The sequence below is a fragment of the Propithecus coquereli genome, unplaced genomic scaffold (genome assembly GCF_000956105.1).
Source record: "Propithecus coquereli isolate 6110/MARCELLA unplaced genomic scaffold, Pcoq_1.0 Scaffold40, whole genome shotgun sequence".
NCBI lineage: Eukaryota > Metazoa > Chordata > Mammalia > Primates > Indriidae > Propithecus > Propithecus coquereli.
The window spans coordinates 4,673,633-4,696,107 of record NW_012149730.1 but is presented as its reverse complement, the minus strand read 5'-3'; the positions used below and the strand labels follow the sequence as shown (position 1 = coordinate 4,696,107).

Here is a 22,475-nt window from a genome sequence, read left to right as displayed (position 1 = left end):
AAGGCATTTACCATAGTTTGTAATTATATATTTGTTTGTGTATATATTTGTATAATGCATGTCTTCCCCCTGCGAATGTAAATTTCATAACAAATGGGAGCTTATCTGTCTTGCTGATAATTTTGTGTTCAGCTCCTCATACAGCAAGCACTCAATATAAAATTTTTAAATGAATGGTAAGAGACTCATTTAATGTGAAAGGAGAAGAAAAATCAGAAACAATTCTGGCTCTTTGGAGAAATGTCTGGTTTGGTTTCCAGGCAGAGAAAGTGAAAGATGAACCCAATCACCTCGCTGTGATTGAAATAAGGAAGTGCTTAAAAAGACTGAGACATCAGAAAACAATATGAAGGGGCTTTCTCTGACTACATTGGGAAGTACGCTTTTTACAAAAGAATATAGCAAATAAATATAGAAAGAATGATAAACTAGAAAAGGATCATTTTTCAACCACTATGTAATAATTTGTTGTGGTAAGGATCATCAGTGAATACCAAAATTGTGGAGTAAAAGATAATTGGGAGACAGGATACCACACGGTCTCAAAGTAGCACCCCATATTTTTGACATAGGAAAAAAATGAACCATTAAAAAATGCAGAAATCTGGCAGACACCAGTTTAAACAAGGACTCAAACTTACAGCCAATAATGGGACAAACTGATATGCCCTTCCTGTGTCACACTAAAAAAAAAAAAAATTCAGTGATGTAGTAGTCCCACCAAAAATAGTTAACCTGCATCTATCTAATCACGAGGAAAATTTCAGACAAATCTTAAATTGTAGAACATTCTTCAAAATAACTGGCATATTTTCCTCCAGTATTCCATGAAATAAGTTTTCCAGCCCTTGAGTATCTTCTTCTTCTCTCTCTGGAAGACTGATGATCCTAAGGTTCTCTTTCTTTACATAATCCCACACATCTTGAATGCTTTGGTCTTGTCTCTTGCGTCTGAATTCTTTTTCTTCGTCTGATTTGTTCAGCGCAAAGACATTGTCTTCAAGCTCTGAGATTCTTTCCTCTGCATGATCCATTCTGTTCTTGAGGCTTTCCATTGTATTTTGAAGTTCCCTGAATTCCTCCTTCATAGACAAAATTTCTGTTTGGTTTTTCCTTAGTATTTCAATTTCTTTGGAAAATTTTTCATTCATTTCCTGGATTGTTCTCGTGGTTTCTTTATGTTGGGATTCTATTTTCTCTTCTATTCCATTCAATTTCCTTACAATCCATAATCAGTTTACCTGACTTCAAGCTGTACTACCAGGCTGTAGTGATTAAAACAGCTTGGTACTGGTACAAAAATAGAGACATTGACCTCTGGAACAGGATTGAGAATCCAGAGATGAAACTATCTGCATATAGTAATCTAATCTTTGACAAAGCTGACAAAAACATACACTGGGGAAAAGAATCTCTTTTCAATAAATGGTGCTGGGAAAACTGGATAGCTACATGCAGAAGACTGAAACTAGACCCCTACCTCTCACCTCTCACAAAAATCAATTCAAGGTGGATAACAGACTTAAACCTAAGGCATGAAACCTTAAGAATTCTAAATGAAGATGTTGGGAAGACCCTTTCAGACATCGGCCTAGGTAAGGAATTCTTGAAGAAGACCCCCAAAGCAATCGCCGCAGCAACAAAAATAAATAAGTGGGATCTAATCAAATTAAAAAGCTTCTGCACTGCCAAGGAAACTATCATTAGAGTGAATAGACAGCCCACAGAATGGGAAAAAATATTTGCTCTCTACACATCTGATAAAGGGCTGATAACCAGAATCTATCTAGAACTCAAAAAAATCAACAAGAAAAAATCAAACAACCCCATCGACAAATGGGCAAGTGAAATGAACAGAAACTTTTCAAAAGAAGACAGAATAATGGCCAGCAAACATATAAAAAAATGCTCAACATCTCTAATCATTAGAGAAATGCAAATCAAAACCACAATGAGGTATCACCTAACCCCGGTAAGATTGGCCTCTATCAAAAAAACACAAAACAACAAATGTTGGCGAGGATGTGGAGAGACAGGAACTCTTCTACACTGCTGGTGGGACTGCAAATTAGTGCAACCTCTGTGGAAAAGAATTTGGAGATACCTCAGAGAGCTAAAAATAGAAATACCATTCGATCCAGCAATAGCACTATTAGGCATCTACCCAAAAGAGCACAAAACATTGTACGATAAGGACATCTGCACCCGAATGTTTATGGCAGCACAATTCACTATTGCAAGAATGTGCAAACAACCCAAGTACCCGTCAATCCATGAGTGGATTATCAAAATTTGGTATATGTTTACAATGGAATATTACTCAGTTATAAGAAATGACAGTGATCTAGCACCACTTACATTTTCCTGGATTAAACTTGAGCCCATTATCCAAAGTGGGGCACCACAAGAGCAAAAGAACGGGTTCCATTTGTACTCACCATCAAATTGGTATTAACTAATCAACACATAAAAGCACATATCAAGACAACATCTATTGGATGCTGGGGAAGGGGGACGGCGGTGGGAGGAGGGTGGAGGAGGGAGGAGGGGACGGGTATTTGTATACACAAGGAGTGCAATGCGCATTACCCGAAGGATGGACATATTTGAAACACGGACTTGGGGGGAGGGGAACCAAGGGCAACACACGTAACCTAAACATCTGTACCCCATAATATGCTGAAATAAAAAAAAAAAAAAATAACTGGCCTTAACACTTCAAAAATTTCAATGTCATGACAGACCTAAACAAACACAAAAAAGACAGAGGAATTCTTCTAGGCCAAAGGAGACTAAAGAGACATGACAGCTAAATGAATTGAGGAAAAAAAAATAGCTATAATGGATATTACTGGGACAATTGGAGAAATCTGAATATGGATTGTACATTAACATGATAATATTTTATTAATGTTAAATTTCTTGAGTGGAGAGATGGTATTATGCTAATGCCCTTGTTCTTAGGAGATAGATGCTTGAAAAATTTAGAGATGACAGTCACGATATGTACAATTTACTTTCAAAATTTCAGGAAAAAATAAAAGAAGAGATAAAGCAAAATATTAATAATTAGTGAATCAAGGTGAAGAGAATATGGGTGTTCAGCATTCTCATTCAATTCTTCTGTTTTTAATTTTTTAAAATAAAACATTAGGAAAAAATTTAAATAGCAATACTTTCAAAATAAAAAAATTCTGATTCTACACATCTGAGAAAATAGTCATGAAGACATTTAGGAGACTCTAAAGGAAAGATGAGTTTATCTTGAGACATCTTGAGTATGAAAGGAGAACCACATGGAAAAATGCTCAGTAGACCCATTTACTCTATAGATACTCCTTTACTATGCGCCAGGTACCGTGCTTGGCCCTGAGGATACAATGATGAAAACAAAACAAACTCCAGCAACAAAATCAGGAAAGGTCACTGCCCTTATAAAATTTCATGCTGATGGGGAAAACAGACAGTAAACAAATAAACTAATAAACAAACAAGCTTCTAAAAGATTACAGACAGTTTAAAATGTGGCATTTGACAAAAAGTAACAAGTGAGATACAAAACGGGACCGTAAATAAAGGAGTCAAGGTGGACAGAGATATGAGTTTATAGGTGATTACTTAAAATTAGTTTTTTCAAAAGAACTATGGAATTCATAAACTTTCACCGTTTGAAAAATTTATTGTTGAAAAAACTTTCACCATTTGAGAACATTATGTATTTTAAAAATTATTTTCAAAAATTTGCTGTTTAGCAATGTTTCTTTCACAAATGCAAATTGGTAGGCATGGTTCTATTCAACACTAAGGAATTATAGAGTTGATGAGCTGTGGGACCACATTAATTTTACGTGACAAACTGGTAATTACATGGCATGTAGTTTTCTTTCAAGGCATTTGTAATTATATATTTGTGTGCGTTTCTTAGCCTTTGCAGGCCCAAGTGTCCTTCTCTGTAAAATGAGCACATTAAACTAAATCTCTGAGTTCCCTTCCAGTTCAAAGAGACTGTATTCTAATGAGAATATGCTGAGAGTAAATTATATCAGGATAGCAACTCCTCTTGTGAAAAGAGCCTGCTTCTCCTCTTACCTGGTGACAATCTGAAATATAATTGTAAGAGCCAGACCAGGAATGGACAGGGCACATCCAATGATGGAGAAAACGTCTAGTGATTCAGGATACTGATAACCCTTTATGAAAGTCTGAAAAACAAGTTAAGACTCATATTTTTAAATAACCATTCCTGAAATGTCAATGAAGGTCAACATCATGAAGAGTTACATTGGTCAAAATCACCAGATAGTTGTCAGATATGTCTTCTTTTTTATAAAGCTTTTGCTATATTTAAAAATGAAATACATTAGGCCCTTATCTCCAAGCAGTGTACTAATGCAGTTAGGGAAAATATACAGATAAGAAAATCTACACATACTCAAGTCCCACAGTCGGTCCTGAGGAACCTGCAGATACAAAAAGCCAGCCTCCACATACAGGCTTCCCATCCTGCAAATCCTGTATTTCAATCTCCGTTCGGTTGTGGATGCAGCACCTGCCAGACAGAGGGCTGGCCATTTATCTGTGTGTAAGTGGATCCACGCAGTTCAAACCCTTGTTGTTCAAGGGTTAATTGTATATACTTTACCTTGATAACTAAAATCAAAGTTGTTTGAGTTAGATCTAAATCGCCTAGAGTAGTTACATTTATCAATTACATTATTTTTATCTATAACCATAATCCAAGCATATATAAGTTTATATACTAAAAATAAAGTTGCAGAAATTATTTCCATGGATGTGGAAAGATATTCATATGATCCTCTTAATTTTTTAAAAAGGAGGTCTCATTTTTGTGTAATGTATCTATATCCCAGTATGTTTGTATCAATGCACAGAAAAGCATAGAAATCTGTTAAGGTAGAAATAGTGGGGTATTCATGGGGTAGTTGTCAGGTGGGTATAATATACATAATTCAAAGGTAGTCATGGTGGGTACAATATATATAATTCTCTTTGCTTGTCTGTACTTTCTGATTTTTTAAATTGTTAAAATTAGAAAAGCAATGTATGCTTATTTGTAAAACATGAAAGTAATATAGAAGCATAATAAAAAGTATATGTTCCTCTACCCTCTGCCAGCTACCCCACACTATATTCTACATCTTAGAATCCTTTTTTCCAGAGTTGACTGTCTTTAATTGCCTAAAATTATTATCCATGTCTCTTATACAGATTCTATTTGTTAACATAATAGGATTATGCTTGAATTGCCATTGTAACTTTTCATAGATATTTTCCATGTAAGTATATTAATTGTTTAATAGGTAAAGTTTCATACTTTATGCAATGTGTATGTACTGCTTTTATAAAAATAGAATAAAAAATAAACATTTTTTAAAAAACAAAAATATATTTCTTGTGTGTAGTACACCAAATAGTTGCACAAAGAATCATAGAATGCATAGATCTTCAAATCTTAAAAATAATCTATTCACTCAGAGCCTATGAGCTCTTATTTTACATATAATTCTAATAAGCCTTTTAAAAAAAATTGCAACGCCAAACTAATTACAATGTGGGTAGGCAGGCATTGAGGCTGACTCAGATATTAGTGAGAAGACATAGCTGAAAGCCTGACCTCAAAGAAGGGGAAAGATAACTGTGACAAAATAGTCTATATCATTTAACATGCATAGCAGCCTGAGCTTTATTTACACAGCTATTCAACAATATTATGACTTTAAGATATCAAAGAAGTTAAAATTTTATCTTTAGTATCTTCTGATGGAGAAAGTAGATCTCTCTGTAAGTTGAAAAGAAATAATTTGAATCAATTAAAATAAGAGATGTTTGATAATTAAAAAGAAAACTATAGTTTCTTTTTCAGAAAAAAAATTTAAAAAGCAAAGCTCTATACTTTGATAATCCAGGCTGTACCAGTATATTCTACTGATCTCCCCTGGCTTCCCAAATATGACTACATCATAGCTACTGAGGAATGAAAACATCTGCTTCTCTCTTATAGCATTAATAGCTCCTTAATAGGGGGAAGACACTCTACATATCTCCTCATTCCATTGCATATAAAAATATTCTATCGAGTATATAAACTGACATTTTTGGTTTCACCAGAATAACAGGTTTCTGGAATTGGAACAAACAGAAGCTCCTCTTCTTAAAAGAGTCAGCCCAAGAACTTTAAAAGATACACATGCAGCTGCACAGCAGAGCTAAGTGGATCAGTTACTTGCACAGCAGAGCCTTAGAAGTAAAAGAAGTAACGAATACATAGAGGTACTATGGGACAAATTGAATGCGTTCAAGAGCTCTTCCTTTATATCTTCTAGCAAAAACTTAGTAATTTGAATGCTTTCAATGGAAAAAGCTTTATATAACTGATTTAAGTTGTTCACATGTAGATGAGTTTGTATTAAACCTGTCTCTAACACACAGCTATACAGCTTCACATCCGGCCACAGCAACTTTATGCTTTAGAACATGTGAGTGAGTTGAATGTGTTCCCTTCCCATTATTAAATACGTGGTGCTACTCTCTCTAACCTAAGACCATATTGCAGAAAGCTCTATTCTGCTTGCCTTTACCAGCATGTCCCTTTTTAGTCCTATCACTCCATTCCTTATTTTTCTGTTTAATCTGTGTTGAGAATCCATGTAAATGAAACCCCAAAGGTACTTCCAATGAGCACATACTAGAGTTGTGAATAAAGAAAATTCTTGTCTGGAAAGAGATTGCTGTGTACTGCCTTACCATTAAAACGGCAAAGTTAGTAGTATGGTTGCAGCGGCAGTGCAGGAATCCATCAGGGCCCTTGTCTTTGTTACAGCCGTATGTGTCCCAGTCCTTTGTTGAAAAATTCCAATAGACACAGGCATAGGAATGGAGCTGGAATTGTTGGTTGTACTGTGAATTGATAAGAAAATTACAATTACTGATTTTTTGAATTCTCAAGTGGGTAAAAAAATCAAATAGGATAAGCTAGTAATACAAGAAATCAGTAAAACATGTACTAAGCATTAGTATCTTCATTATAGATCAAGGAAGGGGAAAGGATATAAAATTCAAATTAGTTAACTTTGTGTTTAGTTTGATGAAAGATATGAGTAGGTAGAACATTTAAATGAATACTTCAAAGAATCTTTCAAAGAGTTTATATATATATTTCTTTTACCCAAACTATCCCTGCTTTTGTAATCAAGATTGGTCTGATTTTTTTTTTATTTCTGTTCATGGAAACACTCACCTTTGGACTAAAGACCATTTCAACAGAAGTACTCTGAACTTGCTCATTTTCATCAGTTTTGCTTGAGATAACTTTTTGACTAAAATTTGATTTAGTTGTAAAAGTTTTTGATTGGAAAAGCTTGCTGTTTTGATAAACCACAAAGCCACATGCTTTGGTGCCACCTGTGTGTGGAGGGAAGACATTAACACCAATAAATGAACCTGAGGGTAAACAAGAAACAAAGTAGCGTGTCATTGCTGCTTAATATTCAAGTAAAGTGCAGTAAAAAATGTTTGCTGGCTGAACCTTTACTTACTTGCAATATGTAACTAACATATGGCTGGCCATTCCACCCACATTCATTTTTTTTTTCCCCAAGGTTCAACTTCCTTACCTTCTATATGAAACAATAATTTGTGCTTAATCCACCTCCAGGAAGTGTTGCAAGGATCTCATGTATAAAGTCAGCAGAAGAAACGGCCATAAGTATACATTTTAACCGAATTAATTCCCTACACTGTGCTGTCTTTTCTAGGTGATATAAGGAAAACACTGGCAGTGACACCAGCCCATTTAGTCATGTGATTTGAAAGGGAGGCAGGCAAGGCCCAGACAGTCCCTAAATTGTCCTGCATGCCAGGGACAACTGCCGGCTATGTTGGTTGTTCCTTCCTCTACCTGGAGAGAAAGGCATAGGCTGCTGGCTTTTGTTCATGGCACACTGCCCTCACCAAATTGTTCCTCCTGGATGCTAGATGACAAAGTTAGCCCTAAAAATGCAGTAAGGCTTTTTTTTTTTTTTGAGACAGATTCTTGCTCTGTTGCCCGGGCTAGAGTGCCGTGGCGTCATCCTAGCTCACAGCAACCTCAAACTCCTGGGTTGAAGCAATCCTACTGCCTCAGCCTCCCGAGTAGCTGGGACTGCAGACATGCGCCACCATGCCTGGCTAATTTTTTGTATAAAGATTTTTAGTTGTCCAAATAATTTCTTTCTATTTTTAGTAGAGACAGGGTCTTGCCGTTGCTCAGGCTGGTCTCGAACTCCTGACCTTGAGGAATCCACCCGCCTCGGCCTCCCAGAGTGCTAGGATTACAGGCGTGAGCCACTGCGCCTGGCCAGTAAGGCTTTTTTTAATTCTTTTTTTTTTTTTAAGAAAAGAATGATATAAAATTCAAATCCATAGAAGTATATAGATTTTAAAAAATGAGAGTTCTGCTCACCCCTTCCTCAATCCTACAGTATTACAGTATTTTGGTCATTTATTTTTAAAAAATCATTTTTATAGATATTAAGATCCATTAGAAGAAATTATATTTACTATTATCTTTAAATTTTAAAAAATCTTCATAATCCTAGATATATCTTCTTGAGGTTTATTTATTTATATTCTATCTCTCTCTCTCTTCCCTTGGTCAAATTTGTTAGAACCTTGTTTATTTCATTAGTCTTTCATGGAATCAATTCTTCATTCTGTTGACCAAGTCTAGCATTTGTTAATTTCTATTTTTCTTCATTTCTACCATTATATTAATTTCTTCCTTCTAGTTTCTTTACATTTATTTTATTTTTATGCTTCTTTAGCTGAATGCTTACATTTTTTAAAGGACTTTCTTTCATTTTCTAATACATTTATTAAAGTATTTACATTTTCCTTTAAATGCTTTTTTGTCCACATCCCGTAGGTTTTGTTATGTGGCATTCTCATTGCCATTAATTTTCAAATAATTTGTAATCTGCACTTTAATTTCTTCTCTACCAATGGTGTTTTTAAAATTTCTAGTTGGAAAGGATTTTGGCTACTCTTTCATGGTGCATTTCTGGCTTTACTACATTGTGGTCAGGAACTGTGTTCTACATAAGTTTTATTTTACAAAATTTGTAAGCTTTTCTTTGTGGCCTAATAAATGGTCAGTTTTACATACTCCATAGATATTTAAAAATAATTTTTATTATCTGTTTCCCATCTACCAACAAAAATCAGACACATGCAAATATATATAAAGGTTGAGTTTATTAGTCATTTTTGTCAACTTGATATTTAATTCCTGGGATAGTTGCACTAAAATCTCTATCTATGGTAGAGTTTTAATCAATTCTTCATGTTAATTCCAATAATTTTTGCTTATATATTTCAATGATGTCTTTTTAGAGGAAAAATTAAAATATAGATATTTTCAGAGATTAATAACTTTTGTCAATATAAAAACATGTCCCTTTCAGTCCAATCAGGGTCTCTGTCTCTTTAGTGTTTTAAACCCATTTGACTATATTGATTATTTATATAGAATTAAAAAATTAGATTGATACCTTTCAACAAACACAAAAATAAATTCCAAGTACACTGAAGACCTAAAAATGAATATAAACACTAAAAACATTCAGAAGAAAGCATAATAGACTATCATGATGACTTTAGAATAAGGAAGGATTTCTTTTAAAAAGACAAATACCAGTTATAGAGGAAAAGACTAACATACTGGGCACATTGTCATACTATAAATTAAAATTTTGGTATGAAAAAAGACTTCAAAAAGATAGCAACAGACTGGAAGGAAGACATTTGCAATTTACATAACCAACAAAGAATTAGTATTCAGAATTTATAGAGAATTTCTAATGACCAATAAAAAAAAGACCAACATCCAATATAAAAACAATTACAGTGTTTGAACAGGCAAGTCACAGCATGGAAAATCTGAATGTCTAACGAACATATGGAAAGATGCTCAAATCAAGGGGAGAAAAACTGAACAACAATGTCATACCATTGAGCTTACAAGCTGCAAACGGAAAATAACACTATACTTATCAAATACGTAAAAGTTAACAAGCTTGACAACACACATGGATAAACATCCAAAATGGGATGTTAAGTATAAAAAAAAAGTTCTAAACAGCATGATGCCATTTATGTAAATATTTAAAACACCACCAATAGGATATTTTGTTTATGGATACATAAATATGCAGCAAACGTTTAAAGACCACCATGAAAATGACCCACATCAACTTCAGAAAGATGTAATTACTGGGGAGGAGGGATGGGAAGGAACAAGCAGAGGGCTTCAGGTGCAGCTGTAGTACCTTCTCTCTCTCTTTTTTTTAGGAGGTCTAAAGCAAATATAGCCAAAATTTGACATCTGTTACCTTACGTAGGTGCTGCTTACATTATTTTCTATACTTTTTTATATGCATGAAATATTTTAAAATTAAAAGAAAAAAATACAGAAGACCATAAAAGACTTAGATTCAGTCTGTACCTTCATAAAGCATATGACCAAAGCAAATGGGAGAAAAATTCCAGAGAATGCCACAGAACACCATGAATAATACCTTTCTTCTTTTTCAGTGCTATTATGAATTTATTCTTTCTAAAATATGTACTTTCTGGCACTACATTTTTTATTTGAGGAGAGAATGTAAATTTATATGTATTTGATTTGCTTTTTTATTTTTAGATTCTGAAAAATACAACCATTTCAAGTCATGCATGAGAATTTCTGAAAGGCCTTATGCAAGATGATAGGGAGTCCATGTGGGCACCATGTAAAAGAGATAACCTAAAATTGATATACTACTACTAAATGATGACTGTGCCAATGGTATGAACTGTTCTAAGAGTAGGCCTGCAGGAGGAATCTGAGCCTGTGAGTGTCATGCCACTGGTAAGTATGGGGAGTGACTGAATATTTATTAAATGTGTAAGTGTGAGACAGAACCACTTTAGCAAGATTTTTTGTGAGAAAACAGATCTGTGTGCTGGGCCTAAACCTTTCAATTGTGCTATCCTTCAGAGGGTTTTTGAAAAGAAAAGAAAAAAAAAAAAAGAAATCATCTCTACCTATTACCTAAAATAGTAGAGTTGAGATTACCATAATATGTCAGATATACTCAAATGCAAATTATTCAGTATAAAACTAAGTAGACATTATTTCTCATTCAGCGGATTTTAAGTTATAAATTCCAAGAATTGGAGTCTGTACTTTTTAACATAACACAGTTTGAGACCTACTTTTCGGGGTGTTAAGCAAGATTTGAAGTTCAGTCTGTCCATCTGGATTAAGACTATCCACATTCGTATGTATAAACATTGAACCAGAAACTAGAGACTCACTAGTTCCTACGAGAAGAAAAAAAGTAGAATTTTAAAAGTCTACATTTTAACAAATACAGCATTAATTAACCATAACTGGTAGTGGAGTACTCTTTGCTATTACAAGTGTACAAGACAAACAGCTTACCTTTTTGCACAGAGAAGCGAATACTTGTAGGCCCCCCAGTGCCTTCTGAAGAGAAATTAGCTGACTGTATGGCTATATTAGGTTCCACTACTGATTCATTGCCCAAAGACAAGGAATAAGTCTCCATTTGCTCAAGAAGCCTGCACAGAATAAAACATAACAACTTAACATGCTAGAGATTTTTGTCATAAAATCAGAGGTGTGTGCTGTCTCTCACATTATAGTATAAAGGCATAAACACAGAACTCATGATCAAGACAACATTGACAATCACCTAGAAATAATTGGTTTTCTTGCTTTGTTATATATACTTTCAATAAAAGTTCTCATGGACCATCCTCGCCCAAGACTGTCTTGGACATAGATGCCAGAAAGGTGGAATTCAAGAATGACAGATTTCCCAATAGAAAGAGTCTGTATTATCAATATGATGCTCTTCACACAGAAGGATGGTGTTGCCACCCGCCATCGGCCAGGCATGCACTTCTACTTGTTTCTACAATGGTGAGAATTGATTTCCATTTATTCAACTCCCTCATCCAGCCACTTCCCTTGGGGTCTACAGTGTGTCTGGTGAGTTGTTGGTTCCTGAGGTGACAGTTCACAGGGAACCACAGAAGAGCAGAACCCAGAGCTCATTGCCTCAGCTGTAAACTAAGCACCACAGGTTTTCACAATACTCTTTCCTACTCGGCCTAAGTTCAAAGATAGATTAGATGGAAGCGGGGGGCGGGGGGGTGGGCGGAGGGGACCTGTCAATTTGATGTTCTCCAAAGAAAAGTCATAAGAACTCTTTACTTTTTCTTGTTTCCTATAGATATTTGAACAAGCTCTGTACTTAACAAATCCTCTGTCTCTAAGTTAATCAATCTAGTTTTCCCAGAAATGAAAGGATTTCATCAACATGTAGTTGTTCTGTATTCCCAATGTTTATTTCTGTCACTAAAATATCTTTTCACTTTCTCCAAGTGAGATAAAAAAAGGTATAGTTTAAAATAATTGAGGATTACTTTATAAAGAGAATATAATCATCATCTGTACAGAAACATTCAAGTCAGCTCCTCTGTTTCAAATGTTTTCCTTTCATACAATCATTTTCTGAGTTTTCAGGAATTCACACTATGTATTTCCCACATAGTGAATAACAGTCATACCCTAGAGCTGCTTTTAGTGGGATGAATGCCTAACAGAACTTCAATCTGCTGAGAGCATCATTCACCAAATAATGTCTGTTGAGTGACTACTGAGAGGTCAGCACCCTGTCAAACACTGAGGATACCAGCAGCTGCTCCCTCAGGCATTCACAGGCTACAGGGAAAGATGTGCTCAATTTATTGGGATGTTTTCCATGTTCACAGGCGCTTTTAAAGGGTTGCTCTACCCATAGCTATTTCTAAGGCCATTTTTTCTTCCATATGATTCTTCCCTCCTTTTGCCATGACTGATGAGATTAGAGATGGGTGCCTTCCCCAGAGTAGCAGGGGAAGGCTAACCATCAACTTAGTACAAATGACTGAAAGATGTCATCAGATTCTTTGATGCAGAAATTTTCCAATTAGTGCAGCAGTTATATTGGCAAAGTCATGATTCAAAGGGGACGAGGGAGCTTATGATATCATTGTAAGGACAAATGTAAATTAAAAATGAGAAGCTAATTCTTCCTGTTGAAATAGGAGAAGACCCACAAACTCCTTTACTAAGATCTGCAAAGCTGACTTGGACCCTCAGTCAACTCCCTGCTCCAGGGTCCACAAGGCTGTAAAAGAAAATAAAATTTCAGGGCCCTCTAAATTTACTATGCCAAGGAAGAAGTTAAGCCCTGGAAACTGAGTCACATAGCATATTTGCAATTCTGCTTCTTAGATTATAGATTAACTCTCTTCTTCATTGTTCTTGTTCTGTAAATGACTAGGAGAGACCAGACCTCCCCGCTTCTAATCACTGATCTTTGTTATAGATTAACTGCCTCCTTCATTGTCCTGTATCTAACACAGTCCAGATGATGCAAAATATCTCATGACTCTTACATCTTCAATGTGTAATGTTAAATATACCGTTCCCAAAAGAAAAAGTGCACCTCGACTAATCAGATCATTGTAACTATGCATTAAGCCTTGTATAGAAAAATGTTGAAATTCTGTTAACTTTCCCTAAACTTTGTCTGTAGAAACAATCCCAAGCTTCTACACTTTGACACACTGACTTCCATTTTTTGGAATATGTGCTTCCCAGGCAACCATTCTCAAACTTTGTGCTTGAATCAACTCTTCAAACTACATTCTGACCCTTTTGATTATTTTAGGTTGACAAGGCCAGCTATATTATGATCCTATTCTTGAGTTCCCATGAGATCCCATATGCCTCTTTATTGATCAACATACTTTGAGTGGGTATCTTATAACCAAAGAAGGCTAGCTGGAACAGAAAAACAACATAAAATTAAAATGTAAATGTAGAAGGTAGTCAGTGTTAGGGAGGCAGTTTGCATTCCCAAAATTAGGTAAACCAGGGCAATTACGACTTTCAATATGACAGTAAAGTTCTAAGGTTATAGATCAGCCTTTGCAACCAATGTTCAAAATGGTGAGATGAAGCCCTAAACTCACTGATTGTACTATGATGCCCCCATCAGCAGAAACCCTATCCACAACTCCAGAGCTCTGTGTACTTTAACATTCTGCCTCTTCGCACTTTAGAAAAAGAGAATGGATGCTAGAGAACTTTACTATGACAGCTTGAGATGGCTGAAGCTGCTGTGGAGTCTTTCTCCCCTGTCACTCTTCTCCCTTTTATTATCACCCTCTCCACTTCTCCTTGTAAGGGTAGAAGGGGAATTCAGTAGCTAAAGGACACAGAGAGGAAACTGTGAATGAAAGAAGCCAAAGTGAGATGGATGACTAAGGCCTGGTGGCTGTCAGGAGACCATGCACCTAGCCTTGGTTCAAAGGATGGAGTTTGGAAAGCAAGGGTTGCCCTGAGCAAAAATGTATTTATTTCCCTGTAGAGAAAGGAGCATGGGAGGCGACCTCTGTCGGAAACTCATCAAGAGTATTCTTCTGAGGAGAGCTAAGGGGTTGGTGACCTGACTTGGGGGCTAGAGGCAGGTGAAAGCCTTGTCTAAGGGAATAAAGGAAGGATCTGAGTCCACGAGAGCTTATGCAAAAGATCACATGGCAGAGGGTAAACTGGTAGATCATGGAAAATAGATATGTGGGCTAGAAACTCAGAGTGGGAGGAATGAGGAATAGAATGTCATTATAGCCTTTTATAGTTCAATGTGTTCTATATTTTAAATTTTTTATTTATCCTCTAACCACCTCCTTTGAAGCCATTTGTATCATATCATACATATAAATCACATGAAATTATTTTTTCTTCTACATCTTAAGCCATTAGAATTCTTAATTGTTTATTGTGAGGAAAGTGTTCCCATCTGTATTGTGACCTGTGATGTCCTCAGCCAAATTCTACAGCTTCTCTTCCCTCAGCTTTCTCACCGAAAACATGCACTCCTCCCCTTTTCCTCTAGCTACTCTCTGCAAACACGAAGCCTCCAGCTCTGAAGGGAGCCCACTCTGGCTCTGCCTCTGTGTTCACAGATGAAGTGGTATATGTTGCTTCCTGGCTCCAGGGGTGGTTGTGGCCTGGGAGATAGAGAGTGAGTGGGGTGATTTAGGTTACAGCTTGTTTTCTAGCCTTAGTTGTCATGGCCAAGAGGCAACTTCCAGGCAGGGCCCATGGCCACTTTCTTCTCCTACTTCAGGAAAAATGAGAGGCGTCCACACTCCCCACGAGAAGGACCCATACTCTGTTGAAAATCTGAAGTCACAAAATACACCAGTAAAGTGTTCACACAACTTCCACCACCACCTCTCAGAATTACAGTCTTTTGAGTGCTCTATGTTGTGCCTTTGTGCTTTTTCTACTTTGAGGATTCGACACTAAAGAGGTACTGGTTAGAATCATTAGAAAACTGAGAACGACTTCTAGGAATTTCTCCTAAGGAAATAATGCATCATGCAAACAAAGATGATGTATAAGAATATTGATTGTTCACAATATTAAAAGACTTGAAGCAATCTAAATGTCTGGTAGCAGGGAATTGGTTAAATAAATGTTTATTCATACTGTACAGTAACCTAAAATTATGGTGTAGATGTATAGATATTTATATAATATATGTTTATATAAAAAAGATTTTTGTAACGTATTAAGTGACAAAAGTGAGTTATGAATAAATACGGTATGTTTTATATATACATACACGCACACAGAGAAAAAATTTGGAATACATACCAACAGGTTACTAAAGTTACAATAAAGTTAAAAATTTTGCTAATCTACATATTTTCCTATTTTTCTACAATGAGTATACATGTTTACTTAAATTTAAAAGGGGGTTTAAAAACCATATAAGGTAAAAATACAGTGAATCCTAGTGAGAAGCCTCTATGAATAAAAAGTACATGAGTTTTAGTTCAAATATACAACCCAAAGTAATCCATAACATAGGAGTCAAAAAGAGAGAAAGCAGATAGAATAGGATTATTGTTTTTTTTTTTTTCAATGTAGTGTTGGGAAAGCAAAAGAAAGTTTAATCAAAATACACCATGGTCTTGGAAAGAGAGAGCTAAGGTGTGGTTTAAAGGCCGGCAGTGAGTCCTGCAGAGTGAGCTGTTCTCTGCAGCTGTGTGCATTGGGAAAGGAGTTGGAAGAGGTCCTGCCCTGCATAGAGGTTGCCTCTCGGCCGTGACAAACTAAGGCTGGGAAAACAAATTCTAATCTAATCCCAATTACTCTCTATCTCCCAGGCCACAACCACCCCTGGAGCCAGGAGAAAACACATACCACTTCATGTGTCTGCATTCTAGAGGAATGAGCCAGTTATTGTATCCATGAGAGAAATAAAAGGCACCCCGGTTAATTCTTTAACCAAGGAAAGTAAACAGCACTTTGTCAAGTTTTCTTCCAAATTAAAATTGTGCTTACGTTGTAAAGGTATCATCATCATCATCAGTGGCAGCAGCTCTTTGAAAAACATCTTCACTGGCATCTAGAAGTTGACTCACTGTTGTTACAGCAACTTTTTTTGCCTGCCAAGGAGAAGGCACCAGTCATCATAGAAGATACATACACATTACCATCATCATCATCATCATAAATTATTATAGTAGTGAGTGGAATCACTGGTATGATAATCTAGAGGGAAGTATTTTACAAAATTAAAGGTTCAGTTTTTGATCTACATAAGACAGCAGAGAGAACCAAGATAAGGCAAAATGAAAATATAAATCAAGGTAGTGAATTTAGGAGGCTTAGGTCCCTGAATTCAACCTCACAGCAAGACCTTTCACAGAACCTTCACCACACCCCCAAGAACACAATGGCAAATGCCTGAATACAGAAACAAGGAGCAAAATAAGAAGAGTGCAGTGCTCTGGTTGTTAATACTTAGCATGACTTAGTCATACTTAGTGTAACTATTATTTTTAGTAACTATTGGACTTAGTAAGATTATTTTTCATTTTCTTACAATCAAAAACTCAGGAGTATGTCAGAGAGATGATCTCTTGCCATTTGATTACTGTTTAACCGCCCTCTTTGGGGATATTGAGCCCCTCTGTCTTTCCTGGCTAACCCTTCCATAAATTCTACATTTGGTGGTCAATATTTTTCTCTTTCTATCCCGTTTTTATTAACTTATGACTTGAATCCCATCTACTTTCACAAAGGACTTAAGGGAACATAAGGTACTTTTTTTTAAAATAAGACATTTAAAGGGAATGGAAGAAAGGAGTAGCTATTTTAAGGGCACGCTGATATTCAACTTGGAGACACTGGGTCAGTCCATATTTGGTGGTTTATAGCCCTGCTTGACCATAGCCAAGCTATAGCAATTGGTAAATGTTGCATATACTTCCTTGTTTTCAGGTACCAGAGTTTAGCAGGTTATAATATCAGAAATGTGAACTAGGCTTAAAGTTTTCAGAAAGCCAATACCAAAATGCAAATATGCTTATCAGAAAGGGATCACAGTTTAAAATAGCATGTTCCAAAATAAGTTCCTTGAAACACTATTTACTTACAACAGAATAGGGATGATGAGGACAAATGCAATTGGTAAGCATTTTAATAAGGTGACATAGATTTATTCATTCCAGGACTTCCCATATTTAATATAACAATGGTCATCATGAGTATCCTGAAAGAAAATATTTGGACAAGAAGCCCTTTTGTATTTCTTTGAGCATCTGTCACAAGGGCTGCTCTGCAAAATGGTTTTAAGCCACTTAAACGATGCCCAAATCCATATCGTGGAATAAGGAGTGGTGTTCAGGATGTCTGTATTTGTTTCCTAAATGCCCTCTTTAAAAAAAAAGTCTGTGAGCTTTACCTTAGGTGAAGCTTTTCGAGATGTGTTGAAGATCTGTCCAACCACTCTAGTAGCAGAAGTGATGTTCTCAGCGGTTAATTTACTGGCATCAGATGTTAAAACCTGGACTTCGGTAGAAATATTATCAAAGCTTGCCGTGACACTATCTACCTGTTTAAAAATTAAAAAAAAAAAAAACTAGGTTTATCTCTAAACATTTTGCAAGTGACTACAGGTAAATAAGATGGAATTAGCTGAGTTTCAATCTCCTGAACATCACATCTCCCCAGTTTTTTGTGTCTGCTTCTTTCCTTGCCTAAAGGACAAAGTATATGCAGGCCAGTGGTTTTCCCAGCCTTTACTGTCTGCCAGGATTGATTAACTATTACGGGCTGCCCTACCTAGATGGGAGCTACTCAAAGTGTGTCCAGGGACCAGTGTTAGTTCACTGTTTGTTACAAAGTCCATAGGGTGATAAGCACAGAACCTGAAAGTCAGTGGTCAAATACATACATAGGAATTTTATGCTGTTGAATTTAATAATTTTAAAAAAATTGGTTCACCACATTCAAAAATCTTGAGTAAAATATAGTAGATGATGAAACAAACAAAAATTCTAAAAACTCCTCATGGTAATTGTGAAACCTATGAGAGAATGTACTCATTTATAAGCAGGTTTCAAAACCTCTACCAAATGTACCATTTTTCCAAAGACATTGTGTTGTGAGGCTAATCCATATTGTCAGTAGCGAAGCTGGGTGTCAATGTGTGTGTGTGTGGGGCGCGGAGACTTAGTTTTCACTAGATGGCAGCATCATTTCAAAAATCAAACCAATGTCACAGGCTATTCACACTTGGGGAAGAGTCAGAAACAATATCCAATCAGTAGACAGGAACAAATAACTGTCTTATTTAATAGCCAAGTCCTTGCTATGTGCTAGGCACTTGGCTAGATGTTTACAGATGTTATCACATTTAATAAGCAAAACAACATTATAGGGTGGGCACAATGGCTCCCACCTGTAATCCCAGCACTTTGAGAGGCCAAGGTGGGAGGACTGCTTGAAGCCAGGAGTTCAAGACTAGCCTAGGCAACACAGCGAGACCCTGTCTCTGCAAAAAATAAGAAGTCAGCTGGGCATGGTGGCATGCACCTGTAGTTCCAGCTACTCAGGAGTGAGGCAGGAAGATCACTTGAGCCCAGGAGTTTGAGGTTGCAGTGAGCTATGATTGGGCTACTGCTCTCCAGCCTGGACAACAGAGCGAGACTTTGTCTCAAAAAATCAAAAAAGACAAAAAAAAAACGAAGAAACAAAAAAATGACATCGTGAGTTGAACACCCTCAGTCCCATTTAAAGTCTCAAGAGAAGTGAAGTTTCACACAACTTGGAAGTAGCAGAGCTAAGAGTCAAACACTGGTTTGTCAGACTCCAGAATCTGCCATCTTTCCTCCAGTCTGTGTGGTTGGCAGCCACCTCCACACCCCAGCTCCCATCCTCGCCTTTCCCTCACCCTGCCCATCTTTGATTAGGAAACCAGTGTATACAGTGTAGACTTTATAACCAAGATAAGCTCCATCACTTTTTGGCTGTAGTCACTTGGCAAAACACTTCACCTCTCAGATCCACATTTTCCTCATCTAGAAAATGAGTATATTAATACCTATCTGTGGTGTTATAAGAATTAAATATGATGAACCAATAACATAAGTAAAATGTCCAGCACAGCACTTGGCATGTAAATGCTTAGAAATTACTAATAGTGTTTTCAGCCATAATTATAATAAAATCCATCTCACAGAAGCTTTATAAGGATTAAATGAGATAATATATGTCACATGCCTGGCACATTAAAGGACCTACATAAAGGTATATTGCCTCTATCTCCCCTTGCTCGGCCCAGAGTGTTAGCTCTTCCATGCATACACATTTGCGTATGTGGTTAGTCAAAATAATTTAATCTGCATGAAAAAATATCTAGTCATATGTACTTTTCATTTCACCTGATCATTGATACAGTCCTGAAACCAGCGTCAGGTTTGGAGTTTCCTCCTGTCTCAAAGGGTCTTTGGTTACAGTTTTTTGCTTTTCATTCTGATCTGGGAGACCATCAAAAGACCTTTCTTTGGTCTCAAATGTCAGGGATCTATTTTCAGTCAAAACTTCACTGGTCTACAAAGATGGGGCCATTTAATATGTGCTATAGATTTTCACTTGCTGAAATTTGCTGAACAAACATATTCAACTGTCCTTTTTCATAAACAGATGTCAACTTAAAAAATAATAATAGTTTTAGTCACTAGTTTTTGTTATTTCTAATTTGAGCATTTTAAAAACATTGATTTGACCATCAGGTATCTGAAGAACAGAGACTTTACACAGAGTCAGAACTTCTCCCAGTTGCCCATCATGTGGACCATATGGCATACCTGCTTTTCCAGGGATTCCAGATTTTCATTGCAATTTCCTAATGTCACATTTTGTAATTCTATCTCTCCATATTCAGAGAGACCACACAGCCGGATTGCCATTGGACTGCCCGCTTTAATAAAAAGAAAATTAAAAAAATAACGGTGTTTGCAAATGACCACAGCAACCACCTGTACCTGTACACATGTCCTTTTACAATGTGACTCTGCTGCCCCTCCCATCAAGAGGTAAGGGCTATTCCTCTACTCTCTGAGTCTGTGCTGGCCTTGGGACTCACCTTGACCAACAGAACACGGTAGAAATGTGTACGTTCCAGAGCCTACACCTCAAGAAGCCTTGAAGTTTCAGCCTTTACCCTCTTGAAATGCTGTCCTGAGACTGTCATGCAAAGAAGCAGGTCTAACCCACTGGAAGATGAGAGGCCACATGGGGGAGAACAGAGGCCTCCAGCCAACAGCCAGCACCGCTGCCCCAGAAATGTGAGTGAGGTTGTTTTGGACTTTTCAGCACAGCCAAGCTGGCCAGCCACGGAACTGAGAGAAATCTAAATCTTTATTCTTTTAGGCCAACAAGTTTAGGATGGTCTGATACACAGGAATAGAAAAGCAGATCAGACAGTTACTACAAGAATATTTTAGGCAGATACCACTTGTCTCGATTTTTAAATCTGGAATTCAGAAGACCATTTGTCTGTTTCCTTCTTTTGATGTCTGTAAGCAAGTTTACCTTCTAACAATTAGGGACATAATAGCTTTCAGTGGGATATGATGGCGGAATACTAAGCTAAGAGACCAGACCCATGTGAAAAATTTCTACTAGATATTGAATTATATGTTGGTCTTTCCTTCCTTATGCAAATCTGGGTAACACCTGAAAGGCAGCGAGTTCTATTGTATTGCAGCACCTATTAGATATTTGGTTGGTTCTCAATAAATGCTTGCTGGGTCATTTGGTTTATTTCCTAGGATTATCACTTGAGCCTCGCTACCTCCCTGTCCTCTTATAGCTAATATTGAAGTAGCTTCTATAGATAAAATCATAACTAGAGGGATAGCTGGCCAGAAGGTGAATTTTTCCTCCAGACCAGCTTTGAGCAGCTGCTTCTTGGGGCAACAACTAGAAACGATAAAACTAGAGATTACTTCAACAACATTTAAAGTAGAAGATTAGAATCACCCTTAATTTATATGATGGATCCACCTCTACTCCATGTCATAATGAAAATTTGTAACATATATATAGGATATAAATAAATTTTAGGTGGCCATAGGTCAAGTTCAGCAGTTCATCTTTTCCTCAATGTTACCTACAAGTATAAATATCCGTACTTAAAAATAATTGAAAAGCATTTTCATCATTTGCTACATAAAACTGAGTAATTAGAAGTATTCTTAAAATAAAACTGAAAGTTAATTTGCCAACAGTTAGATCTGTAAAATTATATTATGAGCTCAGTCTGAAATTCAAAGGCAAATACATAAATATGTTTTAATAATAGTTGTTCAGAAAAGAAAAATAAATAACCAAAGGAAAGATGGTGATTCTCTCACCCCCTAAAAGTAATATATTATCAATCAAGTGTAATGACCCTTCATGGGTATATTATTGACACTTTTACTCTTCCCTATTCAGTAGCACACAGTTATGTTTTGTAAGTTGTATCTGCTTTATAAATCATTATGAAATATGTAAACATATAAGACATAAAATTAAGATAATAGGTACCCACTGCATATCATATAGTATAGTATGGTATATACGGTACATGTACTAAGTACCAATATGACTGAACTTTCCCTTTTACCCTCTGAACTCTTAATCAAGATGCTGGAAGACCCTATGTAAAGACAAGTAGTATCATGAATACTTGAGTAAGCATGATATATGTGGGTAGAAGCAATTTGGATTCTACAAATGGAAAGCAGATCTACATAATCTCTTAGAATAAATAAAGAACCATATAAGAAAGCATTTCATGTAATTTATTCAATGTTTCAAAGATCCCTTGATATATACAAAAATATCTACATGAAATGTGACATTCTCCTAGGATTCATTACTGACATCAGTTCTATCATTTTTTTTTTTTTTATTTCAGCAAATTATGGGTGTACATATGTTTAGGTTACGTGTGTTGCCCTTGGTTCCCCCCCCCCCACCAAAGTCCGTGTTTCAAATATGTCCATCCTTC

General features: G+C 36.3%; 1 protein-coding gene across 1 annotated transcript in view; it reads right to left on the bottom strand.

Annotated features, from left to right (window-relative positions):
• Positions 1-22,475, bottom strand: part of ADGRG7 (adhesion G protein-coupled receptor G7) — an 86,930-nt gene that overhangs the window by 31,896 nt on the left and 32,559 nt on the right. The window contains exons 4-11 of the mRNA XM_012652823.1: positions 20,284-20,396; positions 17,877-18,026; positions 16,472-16,575; positions 11,483-11,622; positions 11,254-11,361; positions 7,259-7,422; positions 6,766-6,918; positions 4,090-4,202 (exon numbers count right to left, since the gene is read on the bottom strand). Of these exons, the coding sequence (XP_012508277.1) occupies positions 4,090-4,202; positions 6,766-6,918; positions 7,259-7,422; positions 11,254-11,361; positions 11,483-11,622; positions 16,472-16,575; positions 17,877-18,026; positions 20,284-20,396 (1,045 nt within the window). The remainder of the gene's footprint in view (positions 1-4,089; positions 4,203-6,765; positions 6,919-7,258; positions 7,423-11,253; positions 11,362-11,482; positions 11,623-16,471; positions 16,576-17,876; positions 18,027-20,283; positions 20,397-22,475) is intronic.